We start from the raw sequence: 27,427 nt of genomic DNA, 5'->3' as shown, positions 1-27,427 counted from the left end.
AAACTATCTTTATTTGAAAACACTTTGCTTAAAATATCACTAGTAAATAATAAAATTACTTTTCTTAAAGCACCCTAGAATTCCCACTGTTCTTTCCAGAAACAATCCTAATCAGTGTTTTTCAAAATAATATCTGTAAATTATTTTGAATAGCTCTATTTATGACTTTACTATATTTTGTTTCTTTCTAAATGTATAATTTTAAGGTTTAAAATTTTTGCTTATTTATTTCAAAATCTTGGGTCTGGTCCAGCAGCCCCTTGACAGAGTTCTCCACCTCTACAGGTGGAATAGACTGTGGAGTTGGGGACAGACCTGACTCTTGGCCTACCAGCAGACCTGGTGACAGACACTGAGTGGTATCAATCTAACAAGCAAGTTAGGGTAGCCAGAATGGTATCGTATAAGAAAATGGAGGATTGGGGTTTCAAGAGGGCATCCTGGGAACTGTGTGGGACTGAATAAGAAGGAATCAAGTTATGCTTGATAGTCAGAAACTCAGAAATTCAACCTCAGTGAAGTTAGTCAGTAGACCCTGGTATCCAAATTCTTTGCAGGGGTGTTGGGAAAAACAAGGTAAGACCCAGTGCAAAACAGCAAGAAGGCAGTTAAATAAGATAAAAAAAGACTAAGGTCTGAGAATCAAGGCAGAAAATCCAGAGTTACAAGGTTCTGATGTAAGTGTAGTGGACCTGTCCACAGTGCCAAGCCTCCATTCTGTTTTTTTCCTACCAGCGGTCTCCTTTGGGAAACGAGCCAGATGGTGAGCATGCAATTGACCCCACCTGGCTCCTGGGGTGACCCCGAGTAGCTTAGGCCAAGCAGCATACTGTCCGTCACCTAAGCTGGATCAAGCATAGTGAACCTTAGACCTTTCTCTAAGACTGCCTAAATGCAGATGCTCTCTTCTCTCTGACACTACTGCAGCGAGTTCTAGAATTATGAAGGGAAGCATAGTGAGGGAAACTCTGATACAATAAGATGGGAGAACTGGACCTAGGCAGGTGTGGATAAAGTGGAGGTTCCTGAGGCCAGGATTCTCACCTGGCCCTGGTTGGCTCGCTCACTACACATGTGTGGGCAATGCATCATTATTGGCTCTGGGTAACATGGTGACATGGCTGTAAGGTTGTAAGGTTGCAGGAGAGCAGAGCAGAGGCTGGAGTGGTGGCAGTGCCGAGGAGAGAGGCCCAGAAGATGGCTATGCAGGCAGAGAGGCCCAGAGGCAGAGACGGGCTTGCTGCATGCAGACTCGCTCTGAGTGAATGGGATTCTAGTGATTGACCTGCCACCATGGAAATAAAGTTGGGTATAACCCTTTCACCCCAAGAACATTCTACTGTCATTTCTTTGATCACTTTGAATCCACAGTGAACTTCTTCGGGGCTGAAAGCCATTGGCAAGACAGAAGGAAAATGAAGATAAAGCCCTAAGGATACAGTAACCCTGGGATCTCGTGATGTCCAAAGACAGCACCAACCCTGGACCTGTTAGCTGCTTGGACCAATGCAGTTTTTTTGTTGCAGTCATTTGGATTGGGTTTCTGTTACCTGTGATTGAAAGCACCTGATACATTAGAGGCTGACTTGGACTAATGAAACCCAGTTGTTAGAAGATGATTCACTGATATTATCAAGTCTCAGGAATGAGAACAAGACTTGTTACAATCTGGGTAACTTGAGGTTATAGGTGACCTGATGTTGAATCCCAAAGTACTGGGCAAGAACCATTTAACTTTCTTTGTTGAAGTGAGGAATTTAAGGTGAAAGTTGAACCTGCAGACCTTGGATGGGAAGAAGATGAGCTGTAAAACAGGCTGGGCCTGGGCCCATTTCCAGCACTGCTGAATTTGACTTTTTCTTGGACTTGGGGACAAAGTTTTTGAGTGGAAACTAAGCTCTAATTTTCTAATGTAGGACAAAGGAAAACATAAATGCACATAAATATATTAATTAAATGTTTAAAAACACATTTCCTTTATAGCCAATATCTATACCAGTAAGCGAGGCGAGTCTTTGTAATTATTCTCTTTATTTTAATTGGCACCAAGAATACACATGAAAATAAAATGGTGACAATTACAATTAGAGGTTAAATTTCTCTGCTATACTCTCCCAGAGAGATTGTGCCTTATATATTATATAACATGTATTATATGTAATACATTATAATGTACTATTCTATTCCTAGTGTCTTGTACAATTATGGTTTGGCAAACTGAATAGATAACCTGACTGTCTTCCTATGAGTTCTCCTTCAAAGCTGATTTTGAGATAAGGACTTGGGTGGAAGTATTTTATTTGGGATTTGTGACCTCAGGCAGCCAAACAAGGGAGTAGGAAAGTGAGACAGGGAAAGGAAAAGAACCAATAAAAGGCATGTTAATAAGCCTGCTACCATTACAGGCAACAGGAATTAAATCTTACTGGGGACATTCTAAGAAACCATATGGAATGTGTTTCACAATTGTCCTCTGAAAGAATGGGAAAGTTAGGACTCCTCCTCCCACATTCCATTGTCCACTAGGTGAAGGTTGACTGCATCTCTAGAGGTTAACTCTCCACACTTCCTTGTGTTGTGCCCGTCTGCAGAGGTAAAGGTTCCTGCAGCGAGAAAGCCCTCAGGTAGAGGAATAGGCAGAGCCAGGAACTTGAGATGGGTAGCTGCCAGTCAAATAGAAAAAAACCAGAAACCACCTATCACAGCTACAGGTGAACTCAGAGGCAGGCCAAGAGGCTATGGGGTAGACACCAACAGCATTTGCCACATTGGAAATCAGGACATCTGTTTTTATCTGGCCAATATCTCCTACTCATTTCTTCGGGTCACAGCATCTCCGCTTCTTTAGGTGGACTGGTACACCTCCACTCCATTTCTGAGACCTGTCAGTCAAGACCTGCTGAATACCATCTTTGTGCCTGAGATGTGGACACAGGAAGACAAGATATCTGTCTCTCTCTCCTGAATTCACAGACTTGAATGATATAAACATGGAGTTGTCTGCAGCGATGCTTCTTCCACTGCTGCCAGGAGAAAGTAATCTATAGAAAGAGAATGAAGCCAGTAGAGAAGCAACACCAAGGAATGGACAGAACCGAAGAGACAAGACTGAGCTCTTAGGTGAAGTCATTCCTGAAGGCTGATATATATATTTTTATATGTATTTATGTCACATATGCATGTAATATGTCATGTATACATATATAAACATATATGTATGTATGTATTTGGGCTATATATATTCTTTGATGTGCCAAATAGTTGATTGACATAGAGTAACCATTAGATTCTAGAGGCTGAGATTCCTAAAGTGAATTACATGTTATTCATCTCCACTAATGGAAAAGTAAGAGTGGGGAAGAAAATAATTACAGTCTGCCTCTAGGAATAGAAGAAAAATGACATGAATCTTGGGTTCTACAGAAGAGCAAATCTCTATAGAAGATGCTGAACCTAGCACATATAAAGCTGGTTTTTTTACACAGATTTTGTTGAGGACATCAGAGCCCTCCAGGATTGTGGCAGGAAGAGTCCATCAAGAAAAGCTTTGTATCACCCACACGTTCTTGGGTTTTGAGTGTTCTAAAGATTTTTTGAAAGTTGTTTACTATGTATTTATTACCTCAGTTAGGAAGTCATACTTTACAATCACATCTTAAAATGAACACTACTGTTTTTTTTTATCTTTTTGCTTCACTAACTAGGAACAAGTTTAAGAAGTAAACAGCTTGACAATATCATTACCTACCTTCTAAGGCTTTGTTTTTTTTTCTCTTGTTAAATAGAAAATCCTATACTTCTCCCAATCTGCTTCTATAACATCCTGTTTATTTGCTGCTTGATTTTCTATTTGACACTTTCACAACACTTAATCAAATAGAAAAAAGAACAGCTTCAAATTATTTGCATTTATGTACACAATCCAAGATCTTTCATGTAAAAATAGCAAATCAGTTTCTGAGAAAGCACATGTGTGATTCTGATGAGAAACTGTGACATGTGATACAATTCTACAAACTTTTGAATAATTTATGTTGGCCTGGGATTGTGCTAGACCCAAAATAATAGGCTGCATATCCAGGTCTCATGTAAAGCATGGCAGATAATTTTTGCTATTCAAGAAGTAATGTCAAGAAATTACTAGGAGATTCAACAATCTTTCTTGCAGTTGAGTTCTGAGATGGCAAATCTGGAACCACAGGATTCGACAACCTGATATTTTAGTCCCATTGCCAGGGGCACATTAGTTCCAGGTAGACTCTGCCCATCCATGGGTTGTCAAGGTAGGGGCATAAGAGGAATGTTTACTGGGAACAACTATGCCTGTGAGCTGAAGGAAGAGCACAGGTAATAGTGAAGACTTAGAAAGGGGAGGGTTATAATGGGGCTGAGCATCATCAGATCTGGAGTTGATAGGGCACTAAACAGGAAGTGAATTTTGGGATGATAGTAGAGAGGACCGGGAAAAAATTAGATCAAGAGAGTGTTAGCTGTGTAAACACTAAGAGGATTGAAAATGCACTTTTCTGGGAAGCCAGTAGGAATGAATCTGACAGGTCAAAGTAGCCATTTAGAACCAGACATTATTCACAACTTAAATAACTGAAAATCAAAACAATGAAGCCAGTCTATTGGCTACTTACAATGTACCCAATAAATTGCTAGATTAAATTTTTTCCCAAAGTGGTTATATCAATTTATACTCCTATCTGCAGTGTATGGGAATTCCATTGCTCCACATCCTCACCAACAACTGGTATCATGTTTTTTTATTTGAGGATCATCAATATTAAAAAAAAAGGTGGTGTGTATCTCATGAGAAGCAGGGCTGAAAACCAATTTTGTATAATCTAACAGAATCATAGTTCATAGATAAGAATAGGAAAAGACATTTAGAATAATCATGGGAAAATTACTTAATCTCTTTGTTAAGTAATCCTTACTCATTAAGATTAGGATAATACTTCCTAAGGTGTTTGTGAGGATTTAAACGTGTTAAGACATGCAAAGAACATTGTGTTTGCAAAGTAATTATTGATACTATATGTTGGCCATAGATAAAGCCAGCCAAATAATGAACAAAGATTCTTGGGTGTATTTTTGCATGGTTTGTGGCAGACTTCCCCAAACACTCCTGCATTCTGCATTTTAGCCAGATGCTCACATTTTCATCAGACAGAAAGATTATAAAAAGCACTTTTGTAGTCATTATCTAACAATAATTCATGAGGAAAAAAAATGGTTGGATGGGAAGCAAGAGAAATTGAGGATACTTATCTTCTTCAGAATTTCTATTGTTTTGAATATCTTCACAAAAATTATGAACGTCCGAAGATACTAATTTTCTCTCAAATTCAAACTCCTGGCTTATGAAATATTATTCTTACTTTTTTAAGTCTAAGAAATAAAATGGAGGATGTAAAATTTAAAAATCACTTACAATTGCACACAAATATAAAATATTTTCTACCAATTTATATAGTTTCAAATATAATTTCATAAGTAAGGAGACAGGGCAGATGCTGTCAGTGGAATCGGCATAGGCTGAACATTTGCTTTATGAAGACAAATTGTTTTTATGTCAAATCAACACAATGAAAAAATAAAACCTAAAATATAAATATTTATAATTAGAAGAAATAACTGCATATTCACACCAAGTATGGGATTTATCAACTGTATTTTAAAAATAAAAAATAGTATATTTTGCTTATGGTTATTCAGCACTCAGGAACAAACAGATCAAGTTCATTTTATTCCTTAGGCAAGGTTGTGAATAAACCAACAATTTTTATTTGCCACTTATTACATAACCAGAATGAACTACCTCTGTACATATAGCATTCAAATAATCATTCTGATTATTTAAATATTACTTTATAAATAATTTGAACAACATATAATATTGTAACAAAGATAAACATGACTTGAAGCTCTACCACTATAAACGTTTTGGTGTTCTTATTTGAACGTTTGATTAACCTTAAAGGTCTACATCTCTTGTTAGCATCTCCATTGGCTTCTTGAGCTGCTCGGTTATATTCAGATACAACACTTTAGACTGACTGGTATAATGTGTTCATCTGTTGGTTGCTTCCCTCCATCCATTCCTCCCTTCCTTTTTTTCTAAAACTACTTAAGACTTCCCAGCCAGGTGTGGATCGGAGGTGCCTTGGATGTCTTAGGTTTTAGCCTAGATGGGTACTGACAAGCTAGGCCACTCAGGACCAATAAAACTGTGTTCTGGGATGCCAACTATGGAAGCCAACATGCTCTTTTCTGCTGGAAACATGTAAGCTGGAGACCTTGAAACTTCAAGGGGAACCCTTGCTGGGAACTGAGCAGGGAAATATTGCTGACGAATGAGAGGCAGCAACTACATTCTAGTCACATTGTTTTAATCACTGGATTAAACTTCTGAAACAAAACCTACTTTTCAATTATATGAGCCAATAAATTCCCTGCATTGTATAATCTAGTTTGAGTTGGATTTTGAGTTACTTGCAACTGACAAATATACAGAGCTAGAGGTGGTTCCATTTTTTTCATGACCTCAGCTCCATGAAGTGGTTGGAAGGACAAGGAGAGCATCTGCCTGGTATGCAGTCTCAGTTCTTGCATGGAGCCACTACTTCTAAAATTCAGAATGTAATAGGAACAGACCATTGGGCTTGGTGTTAGAGGAAGTAAGTTTTAGCCTTGGTTCTGACAACTTTTTGGTTAAGTGAATTATGTTAATTCACTTAATCTCAGTTTCTTTACCTATAAAATGAGGAAGTGGCGCCTGGTGTGTTGCTTTACCTATCTATCTATAAAAGCAGAACCCTTTTCTGGGAGGCTTTATGTGGAACCCCAACAAATAAAATACATACAGTTGTGAGTTGCAATAATTGTTTTTCTCATTCTTGTATCCTCAGGACTACCAAACATCTGGCAAAATGTATGTATTCAGCAAATAGCTGATAAATGAACAAAAGCAGAGCTCCTATATTGAAGGGATGTCATGGAGTCTGAACCCCCACTTCATAGCTTACCCTCATTCCCCTGAGCCTCCTTTGAGGTCCCACCAAGGAACTGCAGGACTTGGCAGAGCAGTCTGAAAGCAATGACTAAGTGATCTGCAAGGACGTTTGTGGGGTTAATAGGATCAATACATAAGTCAAGTAATACAGAAATCAAATGTACAAAAAAATTCACATGACTTGATTGTTTTTTCTACAGCTCTTGATGTGTGATCAAAACAGAATGGTGAGAACCAAAGTAGTCCTCACTGCTTGGGGCCACCCTCAAATGGTTTCGGAATCAGTGAGAAGCGGCGCGTCCTTGGGCTAGACTCAAGGCCAGATAATGATGTTTAAGTTCATTTTAAGTTCATTTGCTCAGGAAATGTGAGAAGTGCCTTTTCGGCATTACTCTTGTGCATTGAAGCCTTGAGTCCCCTGGCTGGTCCTTTCAGGTCTTCAATATTTCTTCGTGTCTCCCCCCTTGTCTGCGGGTCAGAGGCAGGGAGAGACCGACAAGTGGCTCTGGAACAGGAACCCTGAGACCCAGAGCGGGGAAGCTCTGAAGATCCTCGTTCTGGTAAGACTCCCGGGAAAGCGTACATACGGACAGGGTCGAGACGCCAGGGACACTATAATGGGCCAAAATGAAGCTAAAGCAGTTAAACCGGAGGATTCTTTGAAATTACTCTGTGCTCTCCTGAAAACATCAGGAGTGAAAACCTCTAAAAAGGACTTTGCTCGGCTTCATAAATATATTAAGAAATATTGTTATTGGTTGCCTTCACAGTGAACCCTCAGACAAGCTGATGGGAGTAATGTATTAAGAGATTTCAAAAACGCTCACCGACAGGGAAACATTATCCCTGTGCCTGTTTGGGTGGACCAATAGCCCCTCAATAAAGAAAAACTGGCAGCCTTACACGCATTAGTTCAAGAACAGCTTCAACTAAATAGATTAGAATTTTCCACAAGCCCGTGGAATTCCCCTGTATTTATTATAAAAAAGAAGTCTGGAAAATGGAGACTTTCACATTACTTAAGACAAATTAATGCAGTCCTTGAACCTATGGGTCCTTTACAAGAAGGCCTCCCTTCTCCAGCTATGATTCTGAAAGACTAGGACATGGTTATCATTGATCTTAAAGATTGTTTTTTTTATGATTCCTTTAGCTTTGGCAGATAGGGAAAATTTTGCTTATATTGTACCTTCCTTAAATTTACAAGCTCCTTCAGAAAGATTCCAAAAGAAAGTACTTCCTCAAAGAATGTTAAACAGCCATACAATTTGTCAAAATTATGTGCATAGGGCTCTTCAGCCTATATGTGAAAAATGGCCCTCAGCTTATATCGTTCATTATATGGATGATATTCTCATAGCCCTACCTAAACATCTATCTCTTACTACTATTCTCAATGAGATGGAAGCTGAATTAAAACAATGAGGCTTACAAATAGCTCCTGATAAAGTACAAATAAAAATACCCAATGAATTACTTGGGGATTAGAATTAAAGAAAATTCAATAATTCCTCAGCAAATTCAGACAAAAATTATTAGGAGATATCAATTGGATCTGACTGTTATTAAGTATTGCTACTTATAAACTGCAACATCTCTTCAATACTTTGAAAAGACCCGCAGGCCTTAATAGTCCTAGAGACTTAACCTTAAAAGCTGAAGAACTCAAGTAGGTAGAACAACACGTTCAAAAAACTCAGTTATCAAAAATTGACTTACACAAACCTTTACTCTTATTAATTTATCTTGCTCCCCATTCAAAGCAGTCCTCCTCTTAGACCTGCACCACTTTCTCCTGTATAATGTAAATGAGGTCTGTAAAACAATCAAACTGAAACCTCAGACCAACATGTAAATGGCTCTATTCTGTTGATTCCTTTCCTTAGAGGCAGTCATCCTGGGGCTGGGCATTTCCTTTTCTGCAGCCCCGGGGAAGCGGAACAGGCTTGTGACTTGGATCAAGGCTCTAGCAGCGAGAGGTCACATAGTCCCTGCACTTATCAGACAGGTAGGGGCCTCTCAAGGAATGACTAAAGCTTGTGCAGAGAAATCTAGGAAAACTAACCGGGAGCAATTCGATCCCTAACCTCTAAAAAAGAAGTGTCTTATCTTCTGCACACAAGCCTGGCCTCAATACAAACTCTGATTAGAGAGGCTTGGCCCCTGAAAGAAGTATGCAATATAATGTTATGCAGCTAAATATATTTTGCCACAAGGAAAGAAAATAGTCAAAAGTCCCATGAACTACTACAATATGGAACTAGTTTTCTAAATTCTTTAAGTGAAAATCTATTCTACTTATTGGGTTCTTCATTTAAAAATTGGGAAGTTTTAAACTAGACTCCCTGAGATAAAAGAAATTTATCTTTTACAATACAGCCTGGCTTTAAATGACTGGTGCTAGAATTGTGCTTGCATTTCATTTCCAGCCTCCTGGACGCACACAGTCCCTATCAGTTCAGAGCCTTCATCGGCCCTTTTAGTTTGGGGCCATCTAAACCTTAACCCAGTTATGTAAACTACTCACCCTTAGTGTATTCTTAAAAATTGAGATACTTTTAAATCAAATAAGCTAAAAAGAAGGCAATTGAATATTAGTGATTCAAATCTTTGTATCAGTTTATCTGTCTGTGTATATGTTCTTTTATGAAAAGTGTTGCTAACTGTAGTCATTATGTCTCAGTCTGTATGTTTGTGCATCTAAATGTGTAAATGAAAAATATTTTCTACATCCAGATGTTATTAATAAAAATTGATTTAAAGACAAGTGCTTGTGAAAATTGGGCATTCTAAAACTTCCAGAAAATCTAATAAAAGATATTAAGCATTAATGCTAATTTAAGTTAAACTGGTTTTCTTATAGCTATCAACTGCCAAAATTTACTTAAAGTCATTTAAGTTGATGTTACCTGTTAAATATTTCAAGAAGATGCTTAAAGAAAGGCTCGACTTCGTCTAATGTTTGATAAAAGTTTTATAAATAATCTAGCAGAGTTGCTAAAAATAAGTAAACAAGTGTAGCAAGTGAACATCTTAATAATAATACTGTATTAATGTATAACAGTGTGTATATCTGCAAACAGCCTGAGAATTTTTGTGGTAACCAAAATTCTTAAAGTTTTACTAAGTTATATAGACATATTTTGTGCTTAGTGAGAAATTGTGCTGTAAGGCACATTTCCAGAAATGATAAAATATGTTCATAAATGTATCAATCTGAAGAATGCTGGTGCAACAGTTTACAATGGCCTATTTTTCAGTGTTCACTGAAGGTTAAGGTACCAAATAGTTTTAAGTTCTAATTAAAACTACTTAATATAATAAGGAAAACATTTCTGTCTGCTAAAGAATGTGTGTTTTAATAAGAGAAGGTATAAAGAATAGAAATGCATTGTGTTGAAAGTAAAAGACGGTAACTTGTTTTTAAATACAGCTGTTCATTGAATGCTTAAGAAAATAAGATCTTAATATTAAAAGAACTATAAGCTATGTGTTGTTAACTGTATAACCTTCTGTATTTGCCTTTAAACCTTCTTATTATCATTCTGGTTAAATAATAAGTATTATTTATTAACTATAATTCTATTTAGGCAAGTGCCTTAAAAACTTTTGACAAGTTCCCAAGACCAAATTTGAAAAAGTGCTTTTACCTCTTGCTCAGTCTGATATTTTCCAGAGGACCCCTGGAACATGTCAGAGGAATTTTTTTCTCCTCATCGGGGAAAATATTTGGCTAATTTGGCTTATTTATCTGATATATATTTACCTGGAAAGCACTGTCAAAGGGAATGATGCTAAACTTTATTACTGAATGTTTTATGTTACAGAAATATCCAAACTTCTGTATATCAACTGTCTTACAGTAAGCTCTTATCAGATCTTTAACCATTGTCATTTGTAAGTCTTTTGTTATTTATAATCACTGTTTAATTACTCCTAAACTAATAAAGAACTAAATTTCAGCAGAACAGGTATGGTTACATAAAATTAAGTAAACTAAATAAAATGATTTTTGTGGCTTTTTGTTTCAAATGTTGCTGATAAAATGTTTTAAGCTTTTTCTCTTAAGCTGACTGACAACACTCCAGTTTACCTCTCCTCTACACTAAAAAAATTTTTTCAGCTATAGAATATCATTCATAAAACAGACATTCCTTACAATTCTACAGGTCAAGCTCTAATTGAACATCGTCATCTTACTCTTAAACATTATTTATTAAAACAAAAAGGGGGATTACTCCCCGATATGATAAAATTAACTGCAAATCAACAATTAATGCATGCTTTACATATCCTTAGTTTTGATCTTTTAAAGGGTGATGGACAATCAGCTATGGAAGTGCATTTTTCTGATAATATTTCCTTTTCTGAAACAACAGCAGTTCCTATGTGGTGGTCTCCAATAGGTTCTTCACAATGGTATAAAGGTCATATCAAAGTGTGGGGCAAAGGGTTTGTTTGTGTTGTTACAGAGGATCAATGCCTGATTTGGCTACCCAGAAAATTAATCAAGATAGGATATGAGGAAGAACTTCCAACATCAGCATCCTCTGGAAAAGTCATTCCAGAAGATGACCATCAAAAAACTTCAACAAAGGCCTGTACATCACACACAGAAAATTGAAGCCCATCAAATGATAGTACCTTTGTTTTATTACCGATATTGGCACTTATGCATGTACCTACTGCACAAGCTTGCAGTATAACAGCAAGTGTAGGTAACCCCCATTATTTAGGCCGTGGTGTAGTTCTGCATTGCTTATCTCCTTGCTCCACTCCCCATAGTATGGAAAAAGAATGGTGAAGAAATATATAGACAAAAGGATGGAGGAAAACTTGGTTGGAATAATATTACTGATCAATCTGTTAGAGATAATAATTGTTATGATATTTATAAAGCAGTTTTGACTCGAGAAGATATTGGCAATTAAACCTGTGAGAAGTTTCAAAAGGGAACTCCTGACATGTTATATAAAAGTAGTTATGTGTATTTAAATGTATCACTCATTCCAGAAAATAATTTTTCCTCACCCAGCTGTGGTTACAACTTGTGAGCCAAGGGTTGCCTAAGTCACCTTTTGTGTAGCAGGAGATTCCTCTATCAGTGGGCTGTTGAAGAAGAATTTAATAGGAATAGGACTTCCTCTTATCGTGTCCACTAACATATCAGGCATAAACATCACTCTTCCCCCTAAGATGCTTACTCCTGATGCCCAACTAAATTTACCTGTTAGTACTACTATACTCACTGACTGTGTATGTATTAATTGTACTTGTGTACCTTCTTATTGTAATTCTACAATCAATGTAAAATGGTCTTCTAGATATAGACTTCCAAACGGTTGGGTATTTTTGTGTAATAACAAAACATATCAAGCTCTTTCTTCACACTATCGAGGTGTTTGTGGTGTGGGACGCATTCTTCCTGCTCTCATAGACCATCCTGGTTATAAGTGCAAGAGACTTCTCTGAGCTCTGCCGTCTGATTGTGATGACAACTTGAAACTTTTAGATCCTGTTACTGTTGCAGCTGCAGCTGCATTCCTCCTGCTGGTTTCTGGACTTGTCGTTGGAATGCAAAAAGAGGTATCTAAGCTGGTCTGTGCATACAGTAAGACGACAAAATTGACTGCTTCTATATTGTCTGAACTCAACCAAGAGCTAGGAGAAGTGTGGGCTGCAGTGCTTCAGAATCGCGCTACCATAGACTACCTGCTGTTAAAAGAACTTGTAGGATGTGAAGTTTCCAGGAATGTGTTGTTTTAATTTGCCTGATTTTTCTCAAACTATTCAAAATCAACTAGATGATCTCCATCATATTTTTCACAAATGCCTGGGTTACCTAACTGGTTTTTTTTTTTTTTCATTGGATATGGCCGGTAATTGCAGGTCTGCTTTTGTTATGTATCTGCATTCCTGTGTGTACGCAATTTAAATAGTAGTTTGTTAAAACCTATACATGCTCATGTTACTCTACAGGAAATCATGTCAAAGAAATAATCAATCTTCTCATGTTTTCTTCTGTCCGTTACTTCTATAGCTTTTCTTCTTCCTTCCGAAATACAGCCCTTTACTAGAGTTTGTGCTTCATACTTAAAAGTACTGTGCATCATATTTCTTTCAACTGACAAAGATATCTCAAGACAAATGCTGGACATAGAGGCCATGGGGCATAAATCTGTAAAGAAGTGGAAAGCTAACCTTTTCAAAGGATATTACTTCTCTCTCACTTACCAACTTTACACCTCCCTGTATGGCCCGGGAAGATGGCTGGTTAGCCAGAGACATGTAAGATTCCTCAAGGGAGGAACAACCTAAGACTGGTTCAGTCATGGGGGCCATAAGGTGAGAAAGTGGGGGTCAACAGTGGTGAGGCTTAGAACCTCACCCCCCCAGGTTTTGAGAGAAATCTTCTGCACCTGTGGATGTTTTGTTAACCTTGCCCAGCTCAGATCAAAACTCAGTCTACAGGCATAGACCTGCTCACCTGCAACTACCTTCTAATTGCACTACATTCATTTTCTATCTTTACTTCACATAAATTCAAGAAAAAGACTTTTATTTTATACTGCAGAATGTGGAGAAGTAAGCTATGTTAAAAACCCTTCTGTTAGAAACTGTCTACCTATTATATTTCTGTATCAATGTACTACTTAAAAGAAAAGGGGGAAGTGTGGGGTTAATGGGATTAATACATTAATCAAGTACTATATAAATCAAATGTACAAATACACATAACTTGATTGTTTTTCCCACAACTCTTGATGTGTGATCAAAAACAGAATAGTGAGAACCAAAGCAGTCCTCACGGCTCGGGGCCGCCGTCACATGGGTTCGGCATCCTTGAGAAGCGTTGCGTCCTTGGGCTAGACTCAAGGCCAGATAATGATGTTTAAGTTCATTTTATGTTCATTGGCTCAATAAATGTGAGAAGTGCCTTTTTGGCATTACTCTTGCGCAGTTAAGCCTTGAGTCCCCTGGCTGGTACTTTCAGGTCTTCCATATCTCATTGTGTCTCCCCCGTTTGTCTGTGGGTCAGAAGTAGGGAGGGACTGACAGACCTTTCAGCTCCAGTATTGTGTAGTTCACCATTCTCAGCTGCACCAGTAGGGCAGTGTGTGCTGATTGTTACCAGAATTACATTATAAGACTTTCAAATGATTGTTTCTACCTTAGTGAGATTTTTTTCTGTCACGTTACTCAATTAATTATTCTTAATCATGCACCATTTCAATTAATCACCATTTGATCAACCGTTACTTTTTAAAGAGCCTGCCATGCCCAGGCCTTGCCCTGGGGCCTGGTGGTAGAGCAGCAAACAAGTTGTAATGGCAGATAGAGTTATTCTCTTGGAGCTTCATTGGTTGTACAGTAGAATCTCACAGGGAGCTTTCAAATTCTTGGTGTCCCTGGATCTCACCCCCAGAGAATCCAGTTTAATTGGTTTACAGCCATGGTTTTCAAATGGAGATGGGGGTGGTCTTGTTCCCCAGGGGCAAAATGTCCATAGACATTTTTGATTCTCACAGCTGGGGAGAGGAGTGTTTCTGGCATCTAGTGGAGAGAGGCCAGGGATGCTGGTAAACAATGCACAGCACAGTCCCCACAAGAAAGAACTACCCAGAGTGAAGTGGATGCAGTGCTGAAGCCGAGAAACCCTGGTCTAGGGCTTAGCTTATTGATTCCAATGTGCAGCTACGGTTGCCGATTACTATTCTAGGATCTCTCAGGTAAGTGTGTTATGGTGCACGAGGGATCTGTGGCATGCTATGTGGTTTGGAAAGAGCTTCCTATGTGATTCTCAACACCCTCCCTCTAGCCAGGTTGAAATTCATGTTTTAAATATTCACAGACTCCCAGTTATGTACAGTATATCTGAAGGCTAAAAAGATGAACTCCAGGATATGTTCTATGGCTTCAGGAGAGTTGTAGTCTAAAAAAAAGGCACTTACAAACTAACCTACAACAAAGAGAGATGGCTGGATTGCAGGAATTTTTATTCTTTTTGTTTAATTGTATCTTCTAAAATTTCCAGTAAACTTGTACTAAAGTAGTGAGATTACAAATATTACAAATAAAAACAATGTAAATATAAAATACCAATAGTACATGAATTACTGTTTTAAAATGCAAAGTGTGAACTCATAATGGATGTTATTTGTTGGATGACAGCTAATTGAATAAACTAGTGCTTGCAAAAAGGCTTATCTGGAATGCATTGACTTCTCCATGGATGAGCTTGTCAAATAGAGATTGGGCGACTCTCTAGTAGCGATCCATATATGTATTTTTGTCTCAGTCATCAAGGGTTGATTTTATAAGCCTAAGCTTTGCCAAAGTGTGTGAAGTTAGCACACACTTTGTTGATATTGCCCTTTTCTTGGGGCTTTCAGGGGATAGTTTCACAACAATGAGGAGATATTTGGGGGCTGAATTTTATTGTCTCTCCCACAATGCCTGTGGGTGTAGGAAAGGCTATGTATGTGGGAAGAACAGCTTTGAGAGAGGAAAGGACTCTTAGTTTCAAGGCAGAAATGGTATCTAGTAGGAGGTAACTACACATTAAGTATGTGGAAGAAGAGATGTTTGAGGTGTTGGCATAGTGGCAATAGATAAGTCTGGCAAGTGAAGAGCCTGATCTAAGCCTTACTTGAAGATAGAAATAAGCCTATGTGACTGCAAAATTAAAACACAAAACTAGTTTCTCTTTGGTCTCAAAGGATGGGAATCTCTGTACTGGTTTAGGTGTTTTCTGGAGTTCTTTTTGTCAGAATCAATTCTGGTATGAAACTTATTTGAAAATAAATAAATAAATGAGAAGGAAAGAAAAAGAGTGGGTGTGAGGGGGAGAAAGAAACAAAGAAGAAGTGTCAGTCCTTGGAGATAAAGCTGGGAGTTTACAACACCAGAAAAGCTGTTTGTTATTTTCACAATGGTATTTCGGTCACCATTTCAGGGGAATTTTAGACGAGGGCAGGAACTGAAGAGCGGTTTGTGCTTCTTGTTCTGGGCATTTGCTCATTTCCTTCAAGCCTTAGTTCAACTACCATTTCCTCCAGAGAAGTCTCCTCTAATCTTGTCAGCACAGAGGAATTTGACAGTCTTAGGATGCAAAGCAGTCAGTTACATTAGTTATTATTTTTAATGGTAAAATTCTCCTGAATTGGTTGCCAACTCACAGAGGCATCTTTGGTCCACATCTCCCCTACCAGGCCAGGCCAGACATGGTGGCTTGGCATCACAGGTCCTGACAAAGGTCGGTGGGATGGAATAGCTTTGTTTTCTTTCCCGAGCCCTATAATGAGAGATGAGTATGAGGCAAACCTTCTTCATCTGGCTCTGATTACAAGAGGCAACTGCCACAAACGTCTTTCTACAAACCTTACCATTTAGATGCAGCAGTTCCAGTGTATAACCTCTGAAACCAAACCAGGAAAGAACTTTATATACTGATGTTAGAAATCCGCAATTACTTTACTGTCAAGGACTTTGTACTGTTTTTTTTTTTTCCTTTCATCTGATGAAATCTTTCCCTATCTTAGCTCTAAGAGAGATTAAGCACATTCAGCTTAATTATGCAACCTACCGACAAAAGCAATCTAAACGTGAGACACTCTGCTGGTTGAATTTCACAGTTGCCATTGGAAACAGACAAGTTTGGAAAACTGCGAAATCAAGTCTGAGGCTCAGCATTATGCCTCAAAGGCAAGGCATTTCCTGGGACTGTTCTTTCTTTCCTTCCCTCTTTGCATGCATGCTGTGTGTGTCCAGTCAGGCTCTGCAAATAGCTGAAAAAGACCGCATCAAGGTGGGAACACCACACACTTCAAAACGTGGAGAAAAGCTCTAAAAGTTACACAAACAGCAACCAACCAAAACCCAACCTGCCAGGAAGTCTGAGGTTTGGTATTTTCTGAAGACAGATAAAACACAATTCACCTGATGTTGAAGAACACCATCGTTAAGGCTTTTGAAAATTCCCAATTACATATATAATTATGGCTCTTCAGGCTAACAATTCGACCTTATCTGTTATAGTCATTGGCTGCAGGTTTTGTCTTTTACGTGTTGTGGGTTATTTTCAGATACAGAGGAGCTGTTGTATTATTTCCAAAACAAGTTCCTTAATTGCTTTCATTCACTTTAGGCTAAACAATGAATGGTGTGTTTTCTTTCTAAAAATAATTTTGCTGATTATTTTGAATGATAGGCTGGGTTTGCATGACCGCTACAAAACACTATGCAAGTGGGAAAAGAAACAGTGCTGGTATCAATGGGGGGAACATTCAGATGCATAAAATGGTTTCTTTGAAATGAGAGGGCTCTGCCATGTAAACAGCCAGTTTGACCAGTTTCTCTTTCCCTCACCTCTCCAGCTCTCCTGTGTGTTATCTGATCGGAAAGTCTTTGCACCTGACTGACAGGTATGGCAAACCCCTGCAGGACAACTCTTCGTAACAGAAACAAGCTGTGTGCTCACTGCTCTGTCAGCTCAGAGCACCCAAGCATTACTCTAAGCAGCCTGGACAGTTTTCCTAAGCTCCCCACCTCCCAGTAGGCCCTACAATAATGTGTGCTGTGGGTGAGGTGAGATTCGCTCAGGCCCTGGGTTCCTTCACTTTTCTTTTGGCCTGGGATGCTGAGGACCTGGAATGCCTTATGGAGGGCCCACCCAAGGGATTGCTTAAATAGACTTTCTGATTTACACAGATCTTGAAATCATTAAAAATTCAGTTTCAACATTCATGGCTTAGTCTTATACAATTAGCCTCTACCCAAGACCTCCCAGCTGGAACCACAGTGCTTGCTCATTGTGGGATTAGCATTGACTGCTTCCATTCATTCATTATTTATTCACTCATCCAGATAACAATCCACATCTTCATTTAAAATATATGTCTGTTGATCACTGCTATAGACTAAATGGTTATGTCTCCCCCAAATTCACATTGAAACCTGATTCCCAGTGTGATGGTCTTTGGAAATCTGGGTGGTGATTAGGTCATGTGGGATTAGTGCTTTTATAAGTGACCCCAAAGAAATCTCTAGCATCTTCCACTGTGTATGGAGACAGTGAGAAATCTTTGACCCAGGAAGAGGGCTCTCAGAGGCTTGGACTTCTAACTTCCAGAACTATAAGAAATGTTGTTTATAAGCAACCTAGTCTACGCTATTTTCTTATGGCAGCCCAAAATGACCAACACAATCATGTACTATATACTAGGCTCAGGACTGTGAACACAGTGATAAAGGTAGACAAAGTCCTGGTTACATGGATCTTACAGTCTACTGAGTGTAGGGGATAATCACTGTCAATAATTTAAAATCAGAAATGAGGTGAGTTCTGTGAAGGAAAGATGATTGGTGCCATAAGAGAGCACACCAGGTTGTGGGTGGGGAGGATGGGCAGGAAGGCTTTCTCCCAGAAAAATTCCAGCTTGTCTGAGGGGAGATGAAATTATATAGCCAAAGGAGAGAGGTGTGGGTGAGGAGAGCCTTTCATGCAGAGGGAGACACACACAAAGCTCCTCTGGCAGGGGAGGTTCAGCATTTCCCAGGAACTAAAGTAAAGACAGTGTGATGAGAGCAGGGAGAATGAGAAGAAAAAGGTAGGAGAGGATCTGAAGGCAGCCTTGTAGATCACAGTAACTATTCCAACCAGTAGGTGAATAGAAATGAGGGAGGGTGGAAGGCTTTAAAGCAAGACAGTGGAATGACCAGAATTATTATTACTTTTAAAGATTATTTTGGCTACTATGTTGAAAACAGATTAGAGTGGAGGCAGGACTGAGAAAGGCCTGGTGCAGATAAAGATCCCTGGGCCTTAGAGGTGGTAGATATAAATCACAGTGGACAGACTGAGTCTCTAAGGCGAATCCACTGGGCATAGTATTGTGTGTATTGTGCATGGAGTGTGAAGGAGAGGATTCTGGGATTACAGAACTTCCTGACTAAAGCAGTCATTTACAGAGAGCAGGAACTGGAAAAGGGTCCCATTTAAAGAAAATTATGAAGACAGTTGTGGAAATTTTGAATTTGAGACATTTAACTGGAGATGTCATCAGACATTTGGATACTTTGGTTTCAGATTCAGGGGAGTGATGAGGAAAGGAATTATGTGTCTGTGGGTCATTGGTGTACAGGTGGTAAATGTATCCATAAGTATGGGTGGGCTCTTCTGAGGAGAGAGTATGGAGTGAAAAGAGGACCTAAGACTGAGGACTACAACATTCCAAACTTTAATGGTCAGACAGAAGAAAATCAAATGATGAAATAGATTGGAAAGGGTAGTCAGAGGAATGAGGAGAAAACCAAGAGAAAATAAGATATTGGGTGTTTTCCATTTGTCCTTCCACCCTTCTCTATGGCACTCTGTGCTCTGAGAAGCTCATTTCTGTAAACTGTACCACCCAGCTTCCCCTGCCCCCTGGCTTGATGTTGAACTCATCCAATGAGAAAAGAGAGAGCAGATATATTTCCCTGGCTCCCTCCGTGTTACACTGTCGTTTTATAGTGGCTTCATTCTTTTAATGTCTGCACTTTCTGTATTAGGGTGAGTTGAGGAGTATATTAAAAGCAAAAAGAGAGACAGAGACAGAGTGTATATTGATCTATTGGTGAGTCTTAAGGCCCCATTTTGTGTGGCCTAAAAGCAGAAGAATGCAGCTACTTGCAAATCATAGCAGAGCAGATGGGGTTTAATGTTCCCCTCCATACAAACTCTCTGGTGAGGCTTATCTGTACTCTCTCTTTATCCTCTTCTGAATCTCCCATATACTCTTCAGTTCACTCTTATCTGGCAATTTACCCACATTTTGTGTATGATCAGTTCCCTTCTTTCTCACCTCATTTGCCTCTCTGGGCAGCAGAGAGGCAAATGCCTCTCTGCACTTACACTAGTAAGTGCAGGGAGAGGAAATCCTGGGGCAAAATACCTCTAAAAACCGAAATCAGCCAAAGGGAGAAATAAAGTTTAAAACCCACTTATTGCTTCCTAAATGCAATCCAGTACCATCTCTGGAAGGAAACAAGCAAGCAAGCTAGCCCCTCCCCTTAACCTCTCAGGTTCAGACACGCCCTTGGGTTGCCCAGGTAATTAACCATTGACATGGAGATGAACTTCTCTCCACCTCTGAGGATATGCAAATACACCAAAGCCAGGCGAGATAATCTGGAAATGTTACAATTTTACCCACATATAGTGACTGAAATAATGAAGTGGATGCATTGAGTCCTAATAGCTATCTACACCAGTGGCTAGAGGGTTCTAAATTTACAAAGTTTTAGCAGCAAAAGAAGAAGTGATTTGAAAATGACCATGCCTATATTTTGGAATGAGAACCACATAGCACATCCTGCAGAGTTAATAATAAAGCACGAATAAGGAACTAATTCTGAAATCAGTATTCATACCGTCCTTTTTAAATTACTGCCATAACTTTAAAATAAGTTTTAAAGTTTTGAAGATCACACATTTGTCTGTGATCTTGTTTTATTTTCTTGGATTGTCTGTGTTATCTTGATACACATCTCCTGTCTTGTGCCTGTCTCTGCTAGGAAAGTTATATTCTTGAGTCTGTGCCTCAGTTATCACATACAGAAGGTTTTTTTAAAAAAATTATTATTGCTATGAGTTGACTTTAAGTAAAGAATCTTTACTTTCTCTGTCTTTAAAAGAGGTTGCTTTTATCCAGGGCTTTCTGCTAAATGCTGTCTGCTAATTGTATCTATTCCCCTGGAAATGACTTCCCTTTGCATTTGCTGGATTGTAACTTTTGGCATCTTTTTGAGTACTCTCTATTGCCTCTCTGTTCTACCTGCATGTTGCAATGTCAGGAGATTTATTTCACTTATTTTGTGATGGGAAAGTAATTTGCAGTTTGAGTCTGAGCTGAAAAAGATCCTTATTGGGCCAGAATGAGAATGTCATAATAATTTCTGTCTGAGTCTGTTAAACATCCTTTCTGGATGGAAAAGCTCAGGAGTTTAACTGTTTTAGAACCAGTATCATGTGAGTTATTTTGATAACAAAATGTAGCTATATAAAAGGAGTTTTAACAAGTAAGGATGCAGAAATGGAATTTAAAATGATTAGAATTCAAATCTGAAATATTCCAATTCCAAATTCCAATATAAAGTATTTTATACTTGGGCACAAAATAGTCGCAGTAATTTTTATGCTGTCATGGCTTCTTATGATGGTGAAAGCCTGTGGGCCCAAAGCCACTTACACAGAGTATAAACACAACAGTCTGTGGATTTGGATCACCACTCAACCTGGACTCTGGACTCTGCTGAGGTGTCTACTTCCTGACTATTCTGCATTACCTGAAACTTCCTGTGTTCAACTATCTGCCTACCCCAAATTCTATCATCTCCCTTCTGGTTTATCATGATTTCAAGTCTGGGCCCTTCAGTGCAAATCCTGACTACCATCACATCCTGTAAGGCACTAGCAAGACATGCCGTTACAGAAAGGCACTGAATTTGGGATGAAATTACAGGGTGCATCAGTGCATTAAGACATACTGATAATTTAGACTTTATATATGTCTTTTAGTATTTAATTTTGCTTTAGCAGAATTTTTTTAAATCAAGAAACATTGTTTGGTAGCTTAATACAAAAGGGGTAGTTGTTCTGGTCAAAAGGGTAGTGGTGAGGTTGACTTCTACCTATTTACCTTCCCTCCTCTCCTCAGGAGCATGGTTGAAAGCCACTGGACTAGATGCCTGAGATCCCTTCTACTTTTAATGGTCTGTAATTCAGTATAACAGGTTCATTTGGACACTATCTGAAGCTCAATTCAGCTTCAGAATTTTGCGTAACTGGCAAGTCACAGGGTGGGTTTGATACCAGATAGTCTAGTTCCAAAGTCATACCCCTAACCTCACATTACACTCTCTCCAACTGTGTTATAACTACTTTTCTATCTGTAAAATGGGAATAATACTATATCCTAAGGCCACTGGGGAACAAATGAGCTTCATCTATTTGTGCATGAGTAGTTCTCCTTTGGGAATGCCCACACAGACATTATTTTCTTTATCAATAACTGCATGACAAATTACCCCAACATTCTATGGCTTCAGACAATAATAATTTTATATATTATATGCCTTTATGATTTGGGCATTTAGGCAAGCTTTGGCTGGGTGATTCTTCTGCTTTATTTGGCATATGCTAGGATTACTGGATGTTATGATGCCTGGTCTGGCCTTGTGGCTTCTCAAACATGCCTGGGGCCTTAGCTGTATGGATGGAGGCTACATTCAGTCCGTTCCTTCTCTTTCTCAGTGTGGCCTCATGCCTTCCGGCTTGCTCTCCCCATCAGGTGATCAGCTTGTTTACCTATGGCTCCAGGTGCCAAAACTGAGTCTTCTAATAGAGAGGAAGTAGAAGCTATCAGTCTCTTAAGGCCCAGCAGAAACTGGCACAGCGTTGCTCCAGCCATACACGATTAGTCAAAGCACGCACAGAACCTACCCACATTCAAGGAATGAGGACACAGATCCAATTTTTTTAGGAAAGGAGAATTTGGAGTCATTTTTAATCTGCCATAAACTCCACTGAGAAAGTAGTGTGTCAGAGCACAGGCAACAAACACAGATGGGTTGCAGTCTGGATTTATATTTTCCCCTCTGGTTTAGGGGTTTGGGAATTACAGCATGCTACAGGATTTATGAGGCAATTCATTTAGTCAACCAAGTGTGAAGATTGTTCTTCATCTTTGGGAAGTAAAGGCTGCATGTAGGAGCTGCTCCAAACTCCTGCTAGGGTCGGTTTAAAAGAAATCACTGATCTCAAGAAAAGCAGAAGACCAGTCTGAATAAGATAACTGTAACAAGGGCAGAGAACAAGACAGATTACTGTCTTACAGCAAAAGAGTTTTAGGTTCAACGTTCTTTTCCTATGGCTCAAGAATTAGCTAGTTGTCAAGAAGAGAGCTTGTGGGATGGAGGAAAGTTATATTTTGTGTCTTCTTTAGAAGATGGGCCTGTGGTAACCTCTGAGAAAAGGACTGGTTGCATACCTTGGGCAGGAGGGAGGGGGTAGAAAGAGCTGGCCTATTTTAGGAATAGAATCTGGAAGGCACAATGAAAGAACTGAGTTGGTAACAGCTACCAAATGACTGAGAGGAGCTACTCAGGGCTTGAAAAGAAGGGAAAAACAGATTTAACTTCAGGAATTAATACAAGTGAGTTATGGATCTGAAGTGGATGTGGGGGAAAGCGAAGATAGAATTGAATGTGCGACGTAGCAAGAAAATAAGAAGGGAGACCTTGCAGACAAAGGAAGCAGTGAGACTCGGCTTTGTGAGCAGAGGAGCAAAGGAAGGGGGGTAGTATACAGGAGCCAGTGGACGGGGAGAGGAAAACAAATGAGGACGGCAGGACCGGGCGTCAGAGCAAGGCTTTGGAAATAGGAGCACGCTTGAAGAAAATGCAAGGTTAGGACAGTAGCTGACATTAATTGGAGGGGCAGAGGAGACTACAATTATCACATTATAATGCCATTATTATTATTTTTTACTGTTGCTCTTATTACTGTTATTATTAGCATTACTTCACAATTTCCCAGAGCTGTTATTTCAAACTTTTTCTGCTCTCTAAGGTCCAGTATTATTCAATCAGTGACAGTATCTCCTGCTTCACTGAGAAGAGACAGGTGGATGAACTCCATTAATTTCTTTCAAGTTTACATCACACTGTCTGTGTAGTTAGGAATTGTCTCTTCTTCATTCTAATTTTAGAACATGTCCCTTCTGTGCCAAGTTACCCTGGATGCCACTTCCTCTTGCCTCCTGTAAGAATCAGCTCTTTAATTATCCATTTCTTCCTCACATATTCATTGTTTCCTACTCTTCTGACTTTCCTTCTGAGAAGTATTTTCATGTCTCTCCTGTACTGAAAATATCTTGTCCCCCTATTTGCTATTGCAACAAACTATGCATTTTAATTTTTTTCATTTCCCTACTCAGCTTCTTGCAAAAGAAGTCTACATCTTTTCGATCCACAGGTGAAATATTTAAAGATAAAGAAGGAAAGAAAAAGTGTATCATTTCAAAAGAAAAGAAAATAATGTAGAAAAGGAGACATAGCAATTCCTACTACCCCTTAGCCAAAGATGAAGAAAACGGAAACAGTTACTGTGATGGTTCTTGGTAGGTGAAGGAGGTGGAGATGAAGGACAGGGAGGATAAAATGTGTCTGCAAAGTTTGTAAATTCTTTTCCAAAGGAAGATATAAAGATAAATAAGAGAATCACAACCATGGGGGTGAAGTTCATACTAAATCTGATACTGTGGGAAATGAAAACATGCAAAAAGTAAAACACACACCCACATATATGAAAGAGAGACAGAATGTAACAAAAAAAATATATAAACAGAAAGGTGAAAATGTATGCCTGTGTGTATATGCATGTGTGTGTGTGTGTGTGTGTGCCTTTGAGGATCTTTATGTGTTTTATCAGAAAGTGGTAGATGGTATTTTTGAAATTTTGTCAGTTTGAATGATAAATTATAAATCTGTACTATATGTGGTAAATATTAATCTTAAACCACAGAGTTAAATCTGCAAGAAATTGCATTACTTTGTTTCTTTTAAATCAATTCAAATGCTAACCTGGTTTCTCCATGCTGAGAAGTGGCCAAGAAATTCAGTATCAGTCTGGATTGCTCTCTCTCCTGTCTCTAGGATCACACAGAAATCCAGAGGCTCCTCGATGCTTAGGAAAACAGAGGTAGATTCTAGAAGCTCTAGTCCATTGTGCTTGCTGCTGATATCCTCCTGACCGAAGAACCCATGGACTCTTGAAATTCAGTATTTCTGTTCTCCAGTGCCACGTTGTGAACAAAACTCTATGCACTTGCCACTCTCCCTAGGGATTTGATGTACTTCTTATAGACTCTCACTCCTGTCCAGCTGTTCCCCCAAATCCATGTCCCACCTCCCAACACAGACACAGACTCACACACACCCTCAAAAGGACTCTAGGAGAATTACCATAAATACATCTGATGAGTATAGATTTTCACAAAAGATCACCTTCAAGCAGCTTTTGCTTCTGGCCCTACAAACCTCTCCATAGAGTCTGATTCAAGTTTAAGGCTAGGTAAGAACTATAACTTGGACTCTGTTGGCTTCTGAAGCAGAATAAAAGCAGAACATAAATACATAAATACAAGGTTGCAAATGTATGGGTGAAGCTCCTCACAGTCTCCCTGTGTCTTGATAGACACACACCTAATCTCTGGGGTCTTGGCAGCCCCCAAAAAGGAAAATGTTTGCCAGGTTGGAGGTAGGCTCACTGACCTTTATGTTTCCAGCCACATCAGCACCAACAAATAATATTATCATAGAGGGCCATATTTCTGCTTCTCCAAGAAGCCATTCTAACCAGATTAAAAATCTGTATTCCAGGTCTTGAAATTGTTGTCTTTCTGGGACTCTCCCCCTTATCTGAATTTCCCATTTAAGTCTGCTTAGGGACTTTCTGTGGGCAGGCCTGGCAGTGACCACCACACAAAGGGAAGGATATGAAAAAAGTCCTGTCTACCTTCTTGGAAAGGGGGAAGGGAAAACACAGAAGACAAAACACACATTAGTACAGCAATAACTTCTGCCGAACATGTATAATTATCTTTTACTATGTATGGGGTGCAATTTAAAGTATGTATGTGGCAATGTTCTGATAAATGGAGTTTCCCTAAGATGTATTTGATTTCTGTTTTTCAAATTATAGTTTCCAAATATCCTGAGTAAGGTTTATGACAAAACCATAACTTCCATTTAGACAGTTGGATTTATAGTAGTTCATTTTAACCATCTATTTCAGGGGCTCATTTCTGGCATAATGAATATAATAATATCTAATTCTGAGTCTGAGTTTTGCTCACTAAAAGAGAAATATTGTCAAAAACCATAATTAATGTGCAGTAATTAACTGAAATTATATACTGGAATATTTGCTATAATAACTGTTCAATTAATATCATGTACTTTCTTTGAAAACAACAAAGTAAGATTGATGAGATTTCTATAGCACCATTATTTTAGAACATTTTGGGAAATAATCAATTGAGATCAGTTTCTAAACTCAAATATTTATCTACAGGCAAAGCAATTATTTCTAGTCCTCTTTCACAATTAATATACCTTACTTCATTTATGATCTAACAGCACAGTCCTTAATATGAAATAATGATTAATGTACCCACCATTCTCACTAACGCATGGGCTTTGAGTTTTCCTTTAGATAGCATGGAAATGGATTTATACTGAGGACTTCATGTTTCTCCACAGCCTCTCCCATGACTAACTGCTTCTGTCTATGAGTTGGCTCATCACAGTCTGTCCCAGAAAGTCCCTCCACTAAAAAAGGGATCAGACATAGCAATTTGCTGAGCTAACCAGAAGTTAATTTTCACCCCCCAATGTAAATCTCCTGAAGGGCAGAGTAAAAAGAATGAAAAATAAGCCATATATGAAAAGATAATGGCAGATAACTTTTTGGACATGATGAAATACACACATTTAAAGATGCAGTAATTACAACAAATTCCAATCATACTTGGGTATATCACAGTGGAACTGCAGAAGTCTGAAAATAAAAAGAAGACTTTAAAAACAGAAAGGACAGATGCTTCAAAGAAATGACAATTATACTAATATACTTCTCAACAACAGATCTGGAAACTGTTGCACAACTCTGAATATTCTAAAAACCATTCCATTCTACACCTTATTGTGTACAAATTGGTGAGCTGTATAGTATTTGTAGAGTGTTGAATAGTGTTGTGTACAAAATTCATGTCAACCTGGAACCTCTGAGTGTGGTCTTACTTGGAAATAGGGTCTTTGCAAATGTTATTAGAAATGATCTCAAGATGAAATCATTCTGGATTTAAGGTGGACACTGAATCCAATGACTGGTATCATTATAAAAACAGAAGACACATAGATACATAGAGGGAAGGCCACATGAAGATGAAGGCAGATAATGAGTTATGTTGCAAATAAGCCAAGAAGTACTGGAAGCCATCAGAACCTGATAAGAGACAAGCAAGGATCTTTCCCTTCTGCCTTTGTAAGGAGGGTGACCCTACCAACACTGTGACTTCAGACTTCTGGTTTCTGAACTCTTCTGCCTCTGAAAGGAAATAGGTTTCTATTGTTTTAAGTCACTGAGCTTGTAGTAATTTGTTATGGCAGCCCTAGGAAACTAATATTGTATGTGAATTATATCTCACTAAAGCTGGTGTATATAGTGTTTTTGAGAAAGAAAGTAAATTGTCCAAGAAGGAATTATGAGATGCAAGAAAGACTGATGAACAAGGAACTTGGGAAATATCTGGGTAAATCTGGAAAAAATAATTTGATCATATAAATATTAGTACTTGATTT

At 38.7% G+C, this 27,427-nt stretch overlaps 1 protein-coding gene across 1 annotated transcript in view; it reads right to left on the bottom strand.

Annotated features, from left to right (window-relative positions):
• The window catches only part of LOC118921851 (rho-associated protein kinase 1-like), a 106,787-nt gene that overhangs the window by 35,458 nt on the left and 43,902 nt on the right, over positions 1-27,427 (bottom strand). The window contains 1 exon segment of the mRNA XM_057488417.1: positions 7,414-7,633. Within this exon segment, the coding sequence (XP_057344400.1) occupies positions 7,414-7,633 (220 nt within the window).

The sequence above is a fragment of the Manis pentadactyla genome, chromosome 1 (assembly GCF_030020395.1).
Source record: "Manis pentadactyla isolate mManPen7 chromosome 1, mManPen7.hap1, whole genome shotgun sequence".
In the NCBI taxonomy this organism is placed as follows: Eukaryota; Metazoa; Chordata; class Mammalia; order Pholidota; family Manidae; genus Manis; species Manis pentadactyla.
The sequence above is the reverse complement of the archived record's forward strand: the minus strand, read 5'-3'. Positions and strand labels throughout refer to the sequence as shown.